This window comes from Bos indicus, chromosome 10, assembly GCF_029378745.1.
Source record: "Bos indicus isolate NIAB-ARS_2022 breed Sahiwal x Tharparkar chromosome 10, NIAB-ARS_B.indTharparkar_mat_pri_1.0, whole genome shotgun sequence".
Classification (NCBI taxonomy): domain Eukaryota; kingdom Metazoa; phylum Chordata; class Mammalia; order Artiodactyla; family Bovidae; genus Bos; species Bos indicus.
In genome coordinates, this window is record NC_091769.1 from 86,773,215 (window position 1) to 86,790,668 (window position 17,454).

General features: G+C 42.2%; 1 protein-coding gene across 12 annotated transcripts in view; it reads left to right on the plus strand.

Moving 5' to 3' along the window:
• The window catches only part of TTLL5 (tubulin tyrosine ligase like 5), a 317,814-nt gene that overhangs the window by 46,018 nt on the left and 254,342 nt on the right, over positions 1 to 17,454 (plus strand). For all 12 annotated transcript variants that reach the window (XM_019969275.2, XM_019969274.2, XM_019969282.2 and 9 more), the window contains exons 10-12: positions 5,117 to 5,218; positions 6,995 to 7,086; positions 7,875 to 7,982. In XM_019969275.2, coding sequence (XP_019824834.2) covers positions 5,117 to 5,218; positions 6,995 to 7,086; positions 7,875 to 7,982 — 302 coding nt within the window. The remainder of the gene's footprint in view (positions 1 to 5,116; positions 5,219 to 6,994; positions 7,087 to 7,874; positions 7,983 to 17,454) is intronic.

A 17,454-nucleotide genomic window follows, 5' to 3' on the forward strand; every position in this document is an offset into this window, starting at 1 on the left:
TGTTCCTAAATCTTGATTTCATTAAGAGGGAGGTTCAAGACTTAATTCATGATGTAAATTTCAGTATGTGTTAGGAGAGAAGTATTTATAAAGTTGTTGTTTATTTGCTAAGCCATGTCCAACTCTTTGCCAGGCTCCTCTGTCCATGGGATTTCCCAAGCAAGAATCCTGGAGTGGGTTGCCATTTCCTTCTCCAGGGGATCTTCCGAACTCAGGGATCAAACCTGCGTCTCCTATGACTCCTGCATTGCCAGGAGGATTCTGAGCCACCAGGGAAGCCTATCTAGTAGGGTAGTTTAATTCTAGTAAAGAAACTTGTTGAAGCTTTCAGACCTAAATAGAGTGAAGTTTGATATGTAAGAATCTAAATCACAAGTCACAAACCAGAATGCTTACAAGGACATTCACTGAGTAAGTTGGCTGGTTGGAGACTGGAGAACGGTAGATCACATGTCCCACCCGAAGGGCCTTTACTGTTTGTTCGTTGGCAGTAAGTAACTGATGTGCAGTAATGCTGGTACTACGGTCTGAATGTGATCTCCCAAGTTCATATGTTGAAATCCTAACCCCTCCCCTGCAAGGTATTAGGAGGTGGGGGCTTTGGGTGGATTAGGCCATGAGGGTGAAGCCCTCACGAATATGATTAGTGCCCTTTTATGAAAAAGGTCCTGGAGAGATTCTTTACCCCTTCCACCTTGTGAGGATACAACAGGAAGGTGCTCTCTGTCTGCCTGCATCTGGACCCTGGACTTCCAGCCAATGGAAATAAATTTCTGTTGTTTATAAGCTTCACAGTTTATGGTATTTTGTTATGGCAGCCTGAATGGACTAGAACAGGTGGTATTGCCAAATCTTCTGGCTGTTTTAAGGGAGGCTGAAAAAAATCTAGATTTTATTATTAATTATTAAAAATAAGAGAAACTTATTTTTGTTGATAAAAGTTTTTAGACTTTTAATTTTGAAGCCATTTTGATGTTATAGAAAAACTGTAAAAATAGTATGAAGGACTGCCTTTTCCCTTTCGTCTGAGAACCTCATTCAAATTTGGCCAACTGTCCTGATAGTTTTCTTTATAATACAAGGGTCCAAATTCTGGATCACACATTATATTTAGCTATCACGTCCCTTTAGTCTTTTTTGATCTGGAATGTTTACTCTGCCTTTCCTTGACTTTCATGACTAGCATTTTTGAAGATTTTTTTGTAGAATGGCCTTCAATTTGGGTTTGTCTGTTATTTTTTCATAATTAGACTCAGCTTATATATTTTTGGCCAGAATGTCACAGAAGTGATGCCATGTTCTCACACATTAAATCTGATGGTATATGACAATTATTTAGTGGTGTTTGACACTTAGGACAACATCTGGCAGATTTCACCACTGTAAAATTGCTTTGTTTTCCCCCTGTAATTGATACACATTATTATCTTATGAAGAGATACTTTGAGACCATGTAGGATGTCATTCCTCATCACATTTTCACCCAATTTTAATATTCATTGATGTTTCTTGCTTGAATGAATGATTACTATGATGGTTGTCCAGTGATGAATTTCTAATCCCATCATACTTTTACTTTTATTATTTGGCATTTTAGCCCCAGAAAGAGTTTTCTCTCCATCCCATTCATGTATTCATTTGTTTATATACACCAATGTGGACTTAAGGATTCCTATGTTACTTAATGGGTTATAATCCTTTACTCTCTTGATTTATTCTGATGCTGAAATTGCCACAGATTTGGCCAGTGGGAGCTCCTGTAAGCTGACTTTGGTGTTCTTTTGACGTGTCCCTTCATTCTTTAAGCACAAGATATTTCAGGCTCATCTTCTTTCTCTGCCCAGCCCTGAGTCAACCATTATCTCCAAGGAGCAATGATTGCTTTTAATGGAGGATCAGGTGTGTGCATGCTCAGTCATGTCTGACTCTTTGAGACCCCATGTACTGTAGCCCACCTGGGGCCTCTATCCATGGGATTATCCTTGCACGAATATTGGAGTGGGTTGCTATTTTCCTCCTCCACGGGGTCTTCCCTACCCAGTCATGTCTAACTACGACTCCTGCATCAGCAGGCAGATTCTTTACCACTGAACCATCTGCTGCTGCTGCTGCTGCTAAGTCACTTCAGTCATATCCGACTCTGTGCGACCCCAAAGATGGCAGCCCATCAGGCTCCCCTGTCCCTGGGATTCTCCAGGCAAGAACACTGCAGTGGGTTGCCATTTCCTTCTCTGATTCATGAAAGTGAAAAGTAAAAGTGAAGTCGCTCAGTCGTGTCCGACCCTCAGCGACCCCATGGACTGCAGCCTACCAGGGTCCTCCATCCATGGGATTTTCCAGGCAAGAGTACTGGAGTGGGGTGCCATTGCCTTCTCCGACTGAGCCATCTGAGAAGCCCCTTAATGGAGGATAGTATTTGGAAATCCAGATACAGGTGCTAGATATGCTCATAGTTCTCAGCTATGTCTACTCTTAGGTTCGTGCAATGCACAGACCTAGGAAATATGTGTATAGATATACCTACGTGTACAAATACATAGACATTTACATCTTTATTTTTTTTGTATATCTCTGTATTGAAAAGCAAGAGTTCAGGTGAACACCTCCAATTTTACCTCAAAACTACCGGATTCGTGCTCATTTTTCCCCTTTCCATATTTTTTGCCTTTTTTTCCAACAGCGAGGAATCTGACTTCTGTTATCTTCAACACACGTATTTACTCAGTTCCCTCATATGTAGCCAATCTCCAACCTTCCTGTTACCACTCCATTCAGATGCCCTCCTTGAGTGAACTTTGACCCCTGTCGGGCCACCACCCTGCTTAGATAACCTCCTCCTTGTATTGCCTCTGGGCTGCCTTCCCGTCCTGTCCACCATCTTCCTCACGTGGGCCCTGCCTGCCACTGGACTTGAGGAAGAAAGGTCTCAATTTTAAATGATGGCCAAGTTATTCAAGTTTTAAAACAAAAAACAATCTGTGTAGGTTGATCAGAACTTGGTTAGTAGGCCAGATCTGAAGTTAGTAGGACCTTTGGTCTAGAAATAAGAAGAAAATGTGGGAAAGTGGTTATCAGAGATGAATAGGGTCTGTTCCATCCTGCTTCAGTGAGGACCCTAAGAACCTCCTGGGACGGGAGGACAGAGGTCACGTGCGCCTGCCTTTCCTCTCCATGGTCTTCTCCTTTCCTTGTTCTGCTGACGGAAATAAACAAAGTAGCACTTTGGCCCTTTTGGGTAACTTCCACTGGGTTCAGGTTTTTCGTTTTTGTTTTCTCTTATTCTTACTTCTGCTTATGCTCTGTAGAACTGTAACATAAATAATCTTGTCCTTGCTGAGTTTTAGAACATAAATGCTCCAGCAAAAAGGAAGACTAGGAAGAAGAAAACTTTTTTTTTTTTTTTTTTTTTAGAGATGTAGTCCTACTGAAAAAAGGAGTGTAGGGACGACAGATATGTTGGGTACCAGTTTACGGTTGACTGCCAGGCCTTTGCCAATCTTTTCACATTGTTGACCAAATTAGATCAGATACTTGAATTTAGAAGAGGTGAAAAACCTCTTTCTCTGAAGCAGAACTTTTTTTCCTCCTTCTAAATCATTATTTTGGGGGAGAGATGGCAGGAGGTATGTCTCTGTGAGGTAATGTCTGGTTGAGGCAGGCTGCCTCTGCAGGGCCTGCATGGGCCCCCCTCACATTGCACAAGAATTCAGAGAATGACTGGTTCCCTCTTCATTGAAGAATCTCTGAAGAAGAAAGGCGGGGATATATAGGTAAGGTTTACTCACCATAGAATGACGTGGCTGAAGTTAAGTGATAACTACCGGAAGTTTCTGGAAAATCTGAAGTCCTTCTCACACAGTCAAACTCTTGTCCCTTAGCTGTGCATGCCTGGTCAACATTTTCTCTTTGTCCACATCCTTCTTCCTGGCCTCATGTTTGTTTATTTTAGTTTTGAGGGTTTGTCCTTTTTCCACTCTTCTTTTTTGGCTCTTGTATATTTCCAGTATGGGGAATTAAGGAACAGAGATAGTGGGTGAGTGAGAAGAAATAGAGGAAAGGAGAAATTTTAAATGTTGCCCTTTAATGTGGTAAAAATTCATGTTGACTTCATAGTCTGAGTAAGCACATGTAAATAATTTGCAAATCATATGAAAATAAACTTGTGGCCTTCCAGGATTTTTTTTCACACGCTTGGCTGTGCCTCTTGGGACAACTGCTTTAGTGAAGGGGGTGATATGGTTAGAGTGGTATGTAAACAGGGAACGATATATTTACCATAACCATTCAACTCGAGTGTCCTTTTGTTGATGTTGAGCATCACTGGAAAGTTTTCTCTCTCCTTGGCTACTTCCTTCAGAGGCACATATATTTTATACTTCAGTCTTCTTTTGACAACAGTCCAGAATATCGGATTGCTGCTCTGTTTTCAGTGGACTCCGTGTTTAATCCCTCTTTTTGCCTTCATTCCAAATTCAGGAATTAATCCACTCTATGCTTACATTTATGCCATTCTGTAGACCTAGCCTTTGTATGCTATTAATGCTGCCATTATTTTCTTAATTTTATAGATCAGTTTGTTTTTTTTCCTGTGGCTCTGAGTTCTAAGTCTATATATTATTATGTGTCCTTTTTTTCCTTTTGGCATAATGTTTTCCAAAGAATGCCTTAGTACCAGGTACTATTGTATAGACACTCAAGTGTTTCTTGACCAGCTAATGTGCCCTCATCTGTAGCATCCTATACAGTTTCCCTGATTGTGAATAAATTTGTTTTCATTTTAATCCTTCCTATCAGACTAAGATTTTATATCAGAAAACATCCATGGTTAAGAACATGGATTTTGGAGTCAGTGTGATTTGGGGCAAGTTACTTAATCTTCCAAGTCATATTTTAATGTTCATATCAAAAAAATTAGACATACCAGTCCCTACTTCAAAGAATCGCTTTAATGGTTGAATTAAATGTGATGTTATACATGAAACACTTAGCGCGGGAGTTGGCACTTAATAAGCACTCAGGGTTTGAGCAGATGCCACCCTCTCTTTATTAATATCTCATTGACCCTATGTTTTATTGAAACCCTATTGTGATATTTAACCTCTGTCTCTTTTATCAGGTTTGCAACTGTGCGATATGACCAAGGAGCCAAGAACATTCGGAACCAGTTCATGCACCTGACCAATTACAGTGTGAATAAGAAGAGTGGAGACTATGTTAGGTACTGACTGTGCCTGAGCTAGGAGCCAGGGAGGTCAGCCTCAGAGGCAGATGCTGAAGTGCACTGGAGGAAAACTTGACTTTTATATACTTGTGACTTAGAGTAGAGCTGTTAGAGTTGTTTCGTGTAGTTTTGAGGCTCACCTGCTATGGCTTCTCTATTGATTGCCCAGCCACAGTGTCCTGTTTCTCCACCAAAATATGCCTGCCTTCCCAAGTTTTGTCTTCCTCATTGTTAAGTTCCCTCACTTGACTTAGGGGTGGGAATTTTCTAGGCATATGGAACTTTTTAGAAGTCAAGAAGTTAGGTCATTTCAGCACTTGGCAAAATGTATCAAAAGCTTCAAAAATACTGTGCCCTTTGACCCAGCAATTGTATTTCTAGGAACTTAACCTTAAGAAATAACAAAGGGCATGCACACAGGTTCAGAGACAAGAATATTCATCCCTGTACATTGTCTGGGGGAAGAAGCAGGTTACTATACAGTGCACGCAATTTCACTTCTTTTTTGAATACATAGGATAACTAAAGCTGATTTTTTTCCCCCTTGAGGGAGTGTGGGGGAGAGAAGAAAACTAGAAGGATAGATTTTAAAATGTGAATAGTCCTTAACTATAATGGATGGGATTATGGGTGGAGGATATCTGTCGTCTTCTCTGTGCTTTTATGTATTTCCTAAGTTTTTCTAAAACATTTTTATGATCAGGGGAAAAATGTTAGGAATAAATTAAATAAGAAAAGAAATGAGGCCATCTCAGAAAAAGATTCAGTGGAACAGAGTACCAGCCCAGCTGTGTGGAAATATTCTTTCTGCTCTGTTTTCTTTCATCCTGATAATTTTGCCAGAAAGTGGAAAAATAAAAAAGAAACCCAAACAGTTACTTTCTACTGAGACTAAAAATAGGTCCCTAGAAGGTCCAAGGAAAGAAAGAAAGGAATCTGGAAGTGATGGCATAGTTGCCAGAGCTGTATAGATTTCATTGAGTGTCCTGTGACCGGTGTTTGGAATTGGTGGAAGGTACAGTATCCTGGACTTTGGAAGATGGGCAAAGATGCAACTGGTAGGTTGAGGGCTGGTGGTGGGGAATAAGGGGGCAGCTGTAAAATACAGGTTTCAGATTGCAAAACCCTTCCAGCAGTCTGGGAATGTACCCTGTTTGTGGCTGTAATAGTGGTGTACTTCATTGCTTCAGGTGTCGCCCTGGAGAGTTCTCCCTTGGGTGATACCTCAAAAGGTATCCCCAAAAAAGCCATGTCTACCACTTGACAGAAGGGAGCTTGCTTCAGATGCCAACACGGTTCTGTTCAGGGTTAGCTCATTAAAATGCTACACAAGATTAGCTCACTAGCCAAGAGACTCAGTTCTGGTCTGAAAATGGCATTAGAGGTGGTTTTGTGGGCACGTGTGACATTTACCTCAAAGGCCAGTTAGTATCCCAAACCATTTCAGTCTATCAATGCATTGTGACCATTCTTAAATTTGTTCACAGTCGCAAATTTGTTCTACTCATTCATGATGCATCATGTTTAGTTAAGGAGGATTTTGCCTTCTTTTTCCCCAACCTCCTTCATTAAGGTGAGCTGTTAATATATGCATTTTCATTTCGATAAAAGAAACTGGTACAAAGGCAGATATGACAAAAAAGCACCAAGAAAAAAAAAATGGGTGAATGGAAGTCAGCAAAGGGAAGATTTTTCTAAAGACTATTTGGAAACTCTTATTTCTAGAGGCAGGCCTAGTTGCCTCTGTGACCTTGATCCATGAATCTGTTTTAGCTGTGATGACCCGGAAGTGGAGGATTATGGGAACAAGTGGAGCATGAGTGCTATGCTCCGGTATCTGAAACAAGAAGGCAGAGACACAACTGGTGAGTGCCGGGCCTGTTCCTTCCTGACTTCGCTTCTTGCGTCACGGCACTATTGCCTCTTACCAGGAGTCTTTCTCTCTACTTCTGAAAGTGTCGCTGAGATGTCTAATGGGATCATGGTTCTTAGTGCTAATTTTTCCTGCCCTTTACAAGACAGAGAACAACGGGCTTACTTATCGTGGCTCCCCAAATCCCTTTTCTTGTTTCTAGTTTGGAAGACAACTTTTTCCTTAGTCTTTAGTGAGTTTGTCCTTCTTGACTATCAAAGTGCTCTCACTAAACTACAGTCAGCTTTTTAGATTGATATAACAAATTGTCCTACCTCTGCATTGGCCCTGAGTTCAGATTTTCCTCAGGCAGTCTCTCTCATTCATGTTGTTGAATTAGTGAATGGACGGGGTCAAGTTTGAGTACAAGGGCTCTGAATCAAAGTGGACACTATCACTGAGCCTTGAGCAGAATGAGAACCTGTGCCTGCAGGCCTGGTTCAGTCCACAAAGGGCAGGGCGCGAGGAGGAGAATAAGAAGAGGGGAAGGCTCCTTTTCCAGTCTGTCTCTTGTCGTTGGAGGCCACTTGAGTGCCTCCCCCAGGACCTCCATTCCTGCCTGCATCCCTCTGTTCACATACATGCCTTGTCCTGGAGCACCATTCACATGGAGCACCATTCACATGCCACGTGAAGACTTCTTTGAATGAGCACGTGTGCTTTTATAATTATACTGTGTTCTGGAATCCAGTCCTAATCCATGCATTATAGTGTTTTGTTTTTTTTTTTTTTCCTCTGTAGCACTGATGGCCCATGTAGAGGACCTGATCATTAAGACTATAATCTCTGCTGAACTAGCTATTGCCACAGCCTGTAAAACCTTTGTTCCTCATCGGAGCAGTTGTTTTGGTAAGAAGACTCAAGAAGCTTAACGTATTTTGTGAAAAGGGGCTCGGGAAGTTGGGATGGGATCCTGGGTAGAGAGGCTTAGTGATTCTACAGGACTCAAAGGTATGTGGTGGACTTTTGTTTCTTTTCTAAACTCACGTAGCATATGAAGAGGCCAGTGGCGAGCTTAGTTGGAGGTCCCCTGAGGACTAACCAGCTTTCTGTGTGGGAAGCGGGGATTGGAACTAAGAGTGTGGGTCTCTTTGTCAGAGTGCAATCAGAAAAAGTCTGCAACGGACTGTACAGGAATCCAGCTCTAACAAATATATTCCAGAGCTCTTTGGCAGCCAGACTGGGAACTGTTCCAAGAAGCTCTGGCTGGTACCAGTATGTACTTTCTCCCATTTTCCAATGACTCCTCCTCTTTGTTTCAGTCTTCTTTCTAGTGAGTTCCCCCCCACCCCACCCCACCCCACCTCTTCTTTCTTCCCTTTCTCCTCCTCCACCCCTCCCCTCCCACCCTTAATTCCCCGATTGCACAGAGAAGGAGCAGGAAGCAGTTCACAACTGCCAGACGGGGAGCCTGCTGCCCACTGACCCTCTAGCTGTGACTGTGGCACTGCGGGTGCCTGCACCCATTTGCTGTCTGTGCGGCTGTGACTCCTTGGTGAAGGCTGGTACGAGTGTCTGTGCAGTCACACAGACTTTCAGCAGGTGGCAGGCTGCGTTAGTCAAACACAGGAGGCTCATTGATGGGGCGGATAATTAAAGGAATACAGTAGTAAGACTGTGAGAGCCCCAGCTTGCTCCAGAGGCAGGATACCAGACAACTAAAGAACACGCGTGTTAGAGCCTGACAGACTGAGTTTGAGACTCATCTACACTCCTGATTTTCAGCAAATTACTCTAATCCTGTTTCCTCGACTGTAAAACGGCAATAATGAGGGTACCTACCTTCTGAGAATACCCTGAGATCGAATGAGATGACATGTGCCAAGCACTTGGCACTTATCAGCCCTTAATGTACTCCATAAAAATGTTTTTTTGTTATTTTTATAATTAGGCATTATAATTCTTGATCTCTTTAATATTAGATTATCATAGCAGTCTGTACTTGAGGGGCATTCAACAAAGGGAATACAAATTGAGACTCTGAATAGAAGATGGTGGATAAACTAGGACCTAAAATTATATAGGAAAAGAAGAGGTTACGATGTCTGTGTATCTCTTTTAAAATGCAAATATGTTCGTGTCTCCTAAAATCCTTTAGCGGCTCCCTAGACAATGGCAGCCCACTTCAGTACTCTTGCCTGGAAAATCCCATGGACAGAGGAGCCTGGTGGGCTGCAGTCCTTGGGGTTGCTAAGAGTCAGACATGACTGAGCGACTTCACTTTCACTTTTCACTTTCATGCATTGGAGAAGGAAATGGCGACCCAGTCCAGTGTTCTTGCCTGGAGAATCCCAGGAACGGGGGAGCCTGGTGGGCTGCCGTCTATGGGGTCGCACAGAGTCGGACACGACTGAAGCGACTTAGCAGCAGCAGCAGACCTAACTTACGAATAGAAACTTAGTAGGGCTTTGAAGTCTCTAAGGATCTGACTCCAGCCGACTTTTCTGGAGTATCATTTCCCCGCTTACACCTCAGAAGCCAATGGGGTCCCCGCGTACTCCGTTCCCTTGGGCCTCTGCGTAAGTGCCACTGTCCAGCTAGAAGATGCCCCTCCTGTTGGCCCTGCACACTCCTGTTTGTATCTTGAGACTCGACTTGACGTGCTCCCTCCAGAAATCCTGGCCCAGCCAAGCGCCCTCCCTGCTCATGCTGCTCTGTATGTGTTCCTCTGTGTTCTCTTCCTATCAGTAGCTGCCGAGCTTAGCATCTTAGTAGTCCCCATGTCTCCCCTTCCCCTCCGTCTCCGCTTCTGCTGAACCAAATCTTTTACCCTCTCCCTGGCCTTTGTGGCTCCTCTCCTCACCCTCTGCCTTGCACCTGCTTTTATCCTATGCCGGAAATATCTTTCTCCTGTTACTTTACCTGAAAGATGACAAAAGATGAAATGAATGATGAAAGATGATGAAAGATGAAATATCTTTCTCTTGTTACTTTACCTGACTTCTTTCAAGATGAAGTCAAGTATCACTTCTTTGGTGATGTTTTCCTAAGTCTTCCCACCACAATTAGCCTCCCTGACCCCAGTCTTCTGTTCAGTCTTCAGGAGCCCCTTCATGTCCTCTGCTTCTCCTTTATGTGTCTGTCTCCCTGAAGATGGCAATAATGTCTCCCTTGCTGTTGCTCCTTTTGTGCACAGCAGCATTTTTTTGCTATTGGAGGATGTCTGGAAAATGTTTGTTGAATGAATGATTGGTTCTTTGCTTTAATTGCCTTGTGGTGGCCCAATGGATCTGATGTAGTCAGGACTTAGAGCTCCTAGAAATTATTGCATTCTTTTTCAGGAGGGGGCATGGGAAATATAATTCCAACTGCAAACACCTTATTAGATTAAAAAAATAAGTATTTCTTTTCCATATCTATGTGGCTTTTCTATAAGAGTAAATTTCTAGTAGCTCTTATTGTGAAAATCTTGGTTCTAGAAATCATCAAAAGCTCTTCTGAATGTTTTCTATTTTATTTCATTACCTGATTGCCTTTTGGAAGCTTAAGAATTTCTTGATTTTAATGGCATTAGAAGTTCTGATGAGAAATGAGCAGTGACTTTCTCTGACTCAGTGAAATACCCTGTAAGACTATTTCATCAGCCATGGGTCTCCTTCCTGGCTCCCTGCTTGTGTTCAGTTTTAATAAACTGGGTGCATCTGGAGTTTTTTAAACTGTTGACTGTCTTCTTGGCTTTTGTGGTTCTAATTCCACTTCCTGTCAGCCCTGGGATTTTGTGTGCCTTATTAACCTCCCCCCATCAGAAGTGATTTTGTATACGTGTGTGTATTTGTGTGAATCTCTTTGCCTCCCACTGGTTCCCAACCTCCCCTGGGGTTTAAGTTACAAGGAATAATCTGGTTTTTTTTTTTCTCCTTCTCTTTTTCATTTGTTTTAGAGTAAACAGGAATTGAGAGCTTCCCAGAAGAATTTGGCTTGAACAGGGCATTGGTGTTTTAGAGGAAGCCAATAGTCGGGTGATGGGGTTCACTATATTCTTTGGGTGGTTGTTTCTGCCCTTCCGCATTATGTGATTCCTTGCCAAGAGCACTCCATTAGTATCTAAGTGTCTCTGGCCTATGACTGTAGTGTCCAACAATGTTTCCAGGTATCTTCAATATTCCCGTTCCTTTGTTTTCTTATGCTGGTAACTTTTCTCAGTTCCTGCTGTGTTCAAGGTGTAGATGATAAGGTGGTGGTTTAATCAAACCAAATTTTACATGAGACAACATACACAAATACCTGCATTGTGTTAATAGTATTTAAAAGTAGACCTAGGAACCTTCATAAGCTCCCAGAAACTTAGCCACTTGGTGCCTTTTAATAAATTTGTACATCTGGAAAGGACCTCAGAGAATAATTAGTCTGAATAAAGAAATTGGGGCCCTGAGAAATTAAGTCCCTTCCCCCTGGAGCTAGTGAATTGGAGAACTCAAATGAAAGAGACAGCTTAAGAGAAAAGGGGTCAGAAGAGGAGTTTTGGCAATCAAGTCATCTTGGTCATAGGGCTAATGGTCAATAGGATTTTTGATGCCTCTCCCAATAAAACAAACTTTTGACAGTCTTAATATTTGCTGCATTTAAGATTTTGAAAATGTGGTACCATGTGAAATATATGCTACAAACAACAACCCTTTAAATATGCTTAGGAAATTGGCAATGTGAGATAACTGGCTATGAGAACAGCTTTTTTTTTTTTAATTTTTTTTTGAGCAGTTGGAGAAAAGCAGCCAAGAACAACAGGATGTTAGCTATCCTTTAAAGATGCTGCTGCTGACAGTGGTTTCATCTGTGTGTATGAGGATGGCTGAAGTAACAAGCTATGACCCCGGTCCTCTCTAGCCCAAGAGCGTATGAACCAGCTGTTCTGCCACTTGTGAAATTGATCAGACTGGCCTCATTTAGGTCAGAGACTGGTGATTTCCTTGTTCAGGACTAACTGTGCTCAATATAAGGACTTCCCTCATAGCTCAGTCGGTAAAGAATCTGCCTGCAATGCAGGAGACCTGAGTTCAGTTCCTGAGTGGGGAAGATCCTCTGGAGAAGGAAATGGCAACCCACTGCAGTATTCTCTCCTGGAGAATCCCATGGACAGAGGAAGCTGGCAGGCTACAATCCATGGTATCACAAGAGTCAGACATGACTTAGCGACTAAACCACCACCGCCATGTTCAATATACCCTATTTTGTGGAATGTATGCTGGTTTGGCCTTTTATTGATATTGTTTAAGACTATTTCACAGGGTAATTATGCTGACGTTCTTTTTTTTTTCTTTTCCAAAATTTATTTATTTTTTGGCTGCACTGGGTCTTCATTGCTGCTTGGGCTTTCTCTAGTTGCAGTGGGTGGGCTTCTCTTGTTGATGAGCATAGGCTCTAGATGGGCAGGCTCAGTAGTTGTGACTCACAGACTTAAGTTACTCTGCGGCATGTGGAATCTTCCCGGACCAGGGATCAAACCCATGTCCCCTGCATTGCAAGGCAGATTTTTTTAACCACTGGACTACCAGGGAAACCCCTAAGCTGACATTCTTAAAGTAGGGCTGTTCATAAATATTTGCTGAAGGACTGACAGTGGGCAGCATACATTTTATAATGTAAACTACTTGACCAATAAAAAAAATAATGAAAGTCATCAAACAGTTCACTTTTTGAGATAATTTTCTTTTCTGGCTAATTGAATGCTTCTGTTTAGATGGGAAGGGAAGTTTACTGTAGAAGGAACTTAAAAGAAAGTACCTACTGTTTGTCAGGCACACTTCGTTGGCTATTTCCTTTAGTCCTCATAACAGTTTTGTTGGTATTTATTACTCATGTTTTATAGACAAGGAAAAAAGATTCAGAGAGGTTAAATAATTTGTCCCAGGTCATGCTGTTAATAAATGGCAAAGCCAAGTTTGAAAGCCAGGTCTCTCTGGCTCACTCTCCACCCACATAAATACAAGTTCTGGTGCGTCCAGCCATTTTTGGCACGCCTCATATCCTGGATTCTCCCTCTGCTCTCCTGTAACGAGATCTCAGGAAAAATGATATCATCCTTTTTAGCAGATCAGGCCTAAAAAAGGCCTCTTTCTGTTCTAATCAGCAGTGCGTGTGTACGTGCGTGCGTGCTCAGTCGCGTCCAGCTGTTTGTGACCTTGTGGACTGTTGCCCACCAGGCTTCTTTGTCCATGGAATTTTCCAGGCAAGAATACTGGAATGGCCTACCATTTCCTACTCCAGGGGATCTTCCCAACCCAGGGATCAAACCTGCATCTCTTGCATCTCCTACATTGGCAGGCAGATTCTTTACCACTACACCACCTTCTAGATACTCCCTTCAAGTCCACCTTTACATATGGTAGCCAGATACCATGTTGATTTATTGGACTAGGTAACAAATTGGCTCTGGGCTTTTTCTTTTATTTAGTTCATTTTTCTGTGGGATTTTCGTATGTTTTTTTTTTTCCCCAAATTTTCCTGCTGGACCCCAGATAGAGTCTTCCTTCTTAGATTTTTAATTCCAATCCAAAGCAAGGTGAAAAGAATTTCCATTATACAATAGCATTTGACTGACAGCGAGCACTGGCTAATGTCAGCACTTTGCAATTTCAAAGATTACAACTTCAGCTAGGACTTTTTTTCTGGGGAGTGTTAGTAGGTTGATTTCCAGAACTAATGGTATGACATGTTTAGTAATCTTCTTAGGACTTGGATGCACTGTTATTTTCTCTGTTAAATCTTTTTTTTCCTCCTCCCATTCTATGCCTCTTTTTATTAAATTTCTCCTTAATATGTAAAAATCTTAATTAGAATTTCTCCTATTTCTTTGTAATTGGTGACTTTATTATGAGTATTAAGTCTTCTGGTTAGGGTTATTTTTAGGAAGTAGCTGCAAATTATTTTGTCTTTCTCAAAAATTGTAGTGTTTTACATTAAAAAAATTTTTTTTCTTCTTTTTTTTAAATCATTATTTCTTGATTGCTTCCTGTGTGCTTTGTATAGTACAGGCTGTTTGATATAGAGCAGTGAATGAGACATGACCTCTGCCCTCAAGTGGTGGAGATAAGCAGAAATGAAATCACACATTTCAGGGCAAGTAGTAGAGTGACTCAGGTGCCCTTGGAATATCCAAGGAGTTACCAGCTCTATGCCTCGGGGAGCCAGAGAAGGCCATCCCTAGCAGAGGGAATATGACATGCAAAATGCAGTGTCAGGACAGGAAGTGGCATGTTTTGAAATGAAAAGTTCAGTGTGACTAGATGTAGCCTGAGTTGGATTAGGTGGTGAGAGACAAGGTTGTAGAAGTAGTTTAGGGCCCCTTTGTGAAGCACTGCGCTCGGTCACTCAGTCCTGTCCGACTCTTTGCGACCCCATGGACTGTAGCCCTCCAGGCTTCTCTGTCCATGGCATTATCCTGGCAAGAATATTGGAGTGGGTTGCCATTTCCTGCTCCTTATAAAGCACTGGCATGTATAAATTCATCCTGTAGACAATAGACAGCTATGGAGTTTTTTGAGCAGTGGAAAAACAGGATTACTATTTTTCCTTTAACTTTTATTATGACTTGACCTATAGCTTTGTATGACAGAATTATAACAGAGGGAATACTGTATAACATTATTGTGTTGTAGTTCAGTCGCTTCAGTCATGTTCGATTCTTTGCGACCCTGTGGACTGTAGCCCGCCAGGCTCCTTTGTCCTTGGGATTCTCCAGGCAAGAATACTCGAGTGGGTTGCCATGCCGTCCTCCAGGGGATCTTCCCAACGCAGGGATTGAACCAGTGTCTCCTGGATCCTCCTGCACTGTAGATGGATTCTTTACTGCTGAGCCGCCCAGAAAGCCCCATGAAATGACTATAGTCCTCCAGGAACCAGCCTGACATTAGAGTCTGTTGCTGGGCCAATTCACTGCCTGTCTTTCCATCTGACTGTTAGATTTGTGTCTTAGAACATAATTCTGATGGCCATGTGGAGAATAGACTACAATAGGGAGAGACTAGTGCTAGGGAAATGATGGGCAGTAGGAGGAACACAGTGACAGTATACACTTAGCCACATGACCCAGCACTCCCATTCCTAGGTATCTACCCAAGAAAAACGAAACCATATGTTCATGCAAATAGCTTTACACGAATGTGCGTAGCAGTTTTATTTATAATCGCCAAAAATTGGAAGCAGCCCAGATGTCTATCAGCCGTTGAATAGATAAACAAATTGTGGTCTATAAAATGGAATACTACTGAGCAGTAAAAGGAATGAATTACAGTATTGACATGTGTGATGATGTAGATAAATCTCACACGCCCAGTGCTAAGTGAAAGAAGCCACTCTCAGAAGGCCACGTACTTTGTGATTCCGTTTATTTGACTTTTGGAAAAGGCAGAAATCAGATCATGATTGCCAGTGGACCGGGAGAGAGCATTGACTGCAAAGGGACAAAGGGAACATTTGTGATAGAATTGTTCTACATGTTGGTGATGGTGAGTAACCATACATTTGTCAAAATTCATCAAACTATAATTCAGAAGGGTGAACTTTATTGTGTGTAAATTACACCTCAGTAAACCTGTCTTCAAATAAGAAATAATGATAGATGGATGAACCTCAAAAGCATACTAAATGAGAAAAGTCAGACTCAAAAGAGTGTATCCTGTATGCATCCATTTGTATGAGACTCCAGAATAGGCAAAACTGATCCCTGGTATAACAAATAAGAATAATAGTTTCTGGTGGTGTGGTGACAGGGAGCAGGGTATTTACCAGGAAGGGGAATGAGGGATCTTTCTGGGGTGATGGAAGTGTTCTGTGTGTTGATACGAATGTGGGTTTTATGGATGTATCAAGACTCATCAGATAGCACACTTAAGATCTGTCCATTTCATTAAATATGTAAATTTTACCTCAAAGGGGAATATAGAAAATAGACTAAAGAGAAACAGAGAAAGAGATATGATAATGTGTTGTATTTGGCAGGTGGTGAACAGTGTCTCTAGCACAGGTGACTAGTGTGTGGGGTTTTCCAAGGTGAAGAACAGTGGGAAGCCAAACAAAGTTTTGGGAGAAGATATCGAGCTATGTTTCGTTGAGCGTCGAGTACCTGTGGGATATCCTAGTGAAGTTGTCTGGATGGCATTTGGATTTACGGATTTGTTGTCCGGGAGACACCTGACTAAAGACAGAGATTGGAATGTCATCATCATAATATTAATTGCAGATATGAGAATACATGAGAGCAGCCAAGAAGACCTAGAACTTAGAAGGGAAGAGACCTGAGGATGCTACCCTGAGCAAACCTACCAGTAACTAGCTGGGCAGAAGAGAAGGGACGAAAGACAGAGAGAAAGAACAGTCAGACGAGAGCAGTGTCCTGGAACCAAGGGCGAGGAAAGTTCCAATAAGTAAGGGGTGGTCAGCAGTTTTCAGGTGCTTGGGCTGAAAGCAGCAAGGCAGTCTTTGGGATCATAGCGAGAACAGTCGGTTATTAAAGAATGGCAACAGAAGCAAATTGCTCTGGGCGGGAGAGTCAACAGGCATTAAGAAACGAATGCGGCTAAGTGCAGATTGCTTTCTAAGAAACTGCTTGGAAGAAACAGGGGGATAAGGGCGCTGATGTAAAATGTGATCTGGAGTCAGGCTGCTTCTTACCATGCACCAGTTAGATTTGCAAGTTTGTTTTGTTTTGGCTGGGGTTGAAGGAACTGTATCTCTCCAAGGAAAATTTTCTTGGGGAAACATTGTTGAGTAAGGTGGTAGCAACAGTCCTTTGAAGATACTTGTTTTTCGGTCACGATGGAGACAACACAGAGGAACCAAGAAAGTTAGCTCTCAGAACTGGAGAAGCCTAGTTTGCCTGCACCTTTTAATGACAGGAGCACTGGTGTATGTCATCATGGATAACTGAATTTTTGAAATTGTAGACACTGCTGCTAAAACATACATCGAAAGGTGAGGAAGTTTAATATTCTCCGTGCAACTTATTGATGCTTTTTACCTTTTAAAATCTGTAATGTCCAGAGAAAAGACTAAGCCTAAGTTAAAAGATTTGCTCTAAGGACTCTTGTAGCCTGCCAAGTAACCAAATGGTTTTGATTAAGCCGAGTTGATCGTTGTAAGAGATAAGCCTGATACGAGTGCTCTCTTTGTCACCCCGGTCCTCTCCTCCAGTTCCAGCCTCTCAGGTGACCTGGGCTTTGCAGTGTGCTACGATGCTGGCACACATCTGTACATCTGTGTGTACAGATGTTGGTTAGGTTCAGAGTTGATTCTGAGATCATTTGGCCCTGGTGGACTTTATTCACCTGAGTTGGCGATGGACAGGGAAGCCTGGAGTGCTGCAGTCCACGGGGTCGCAGAGAGT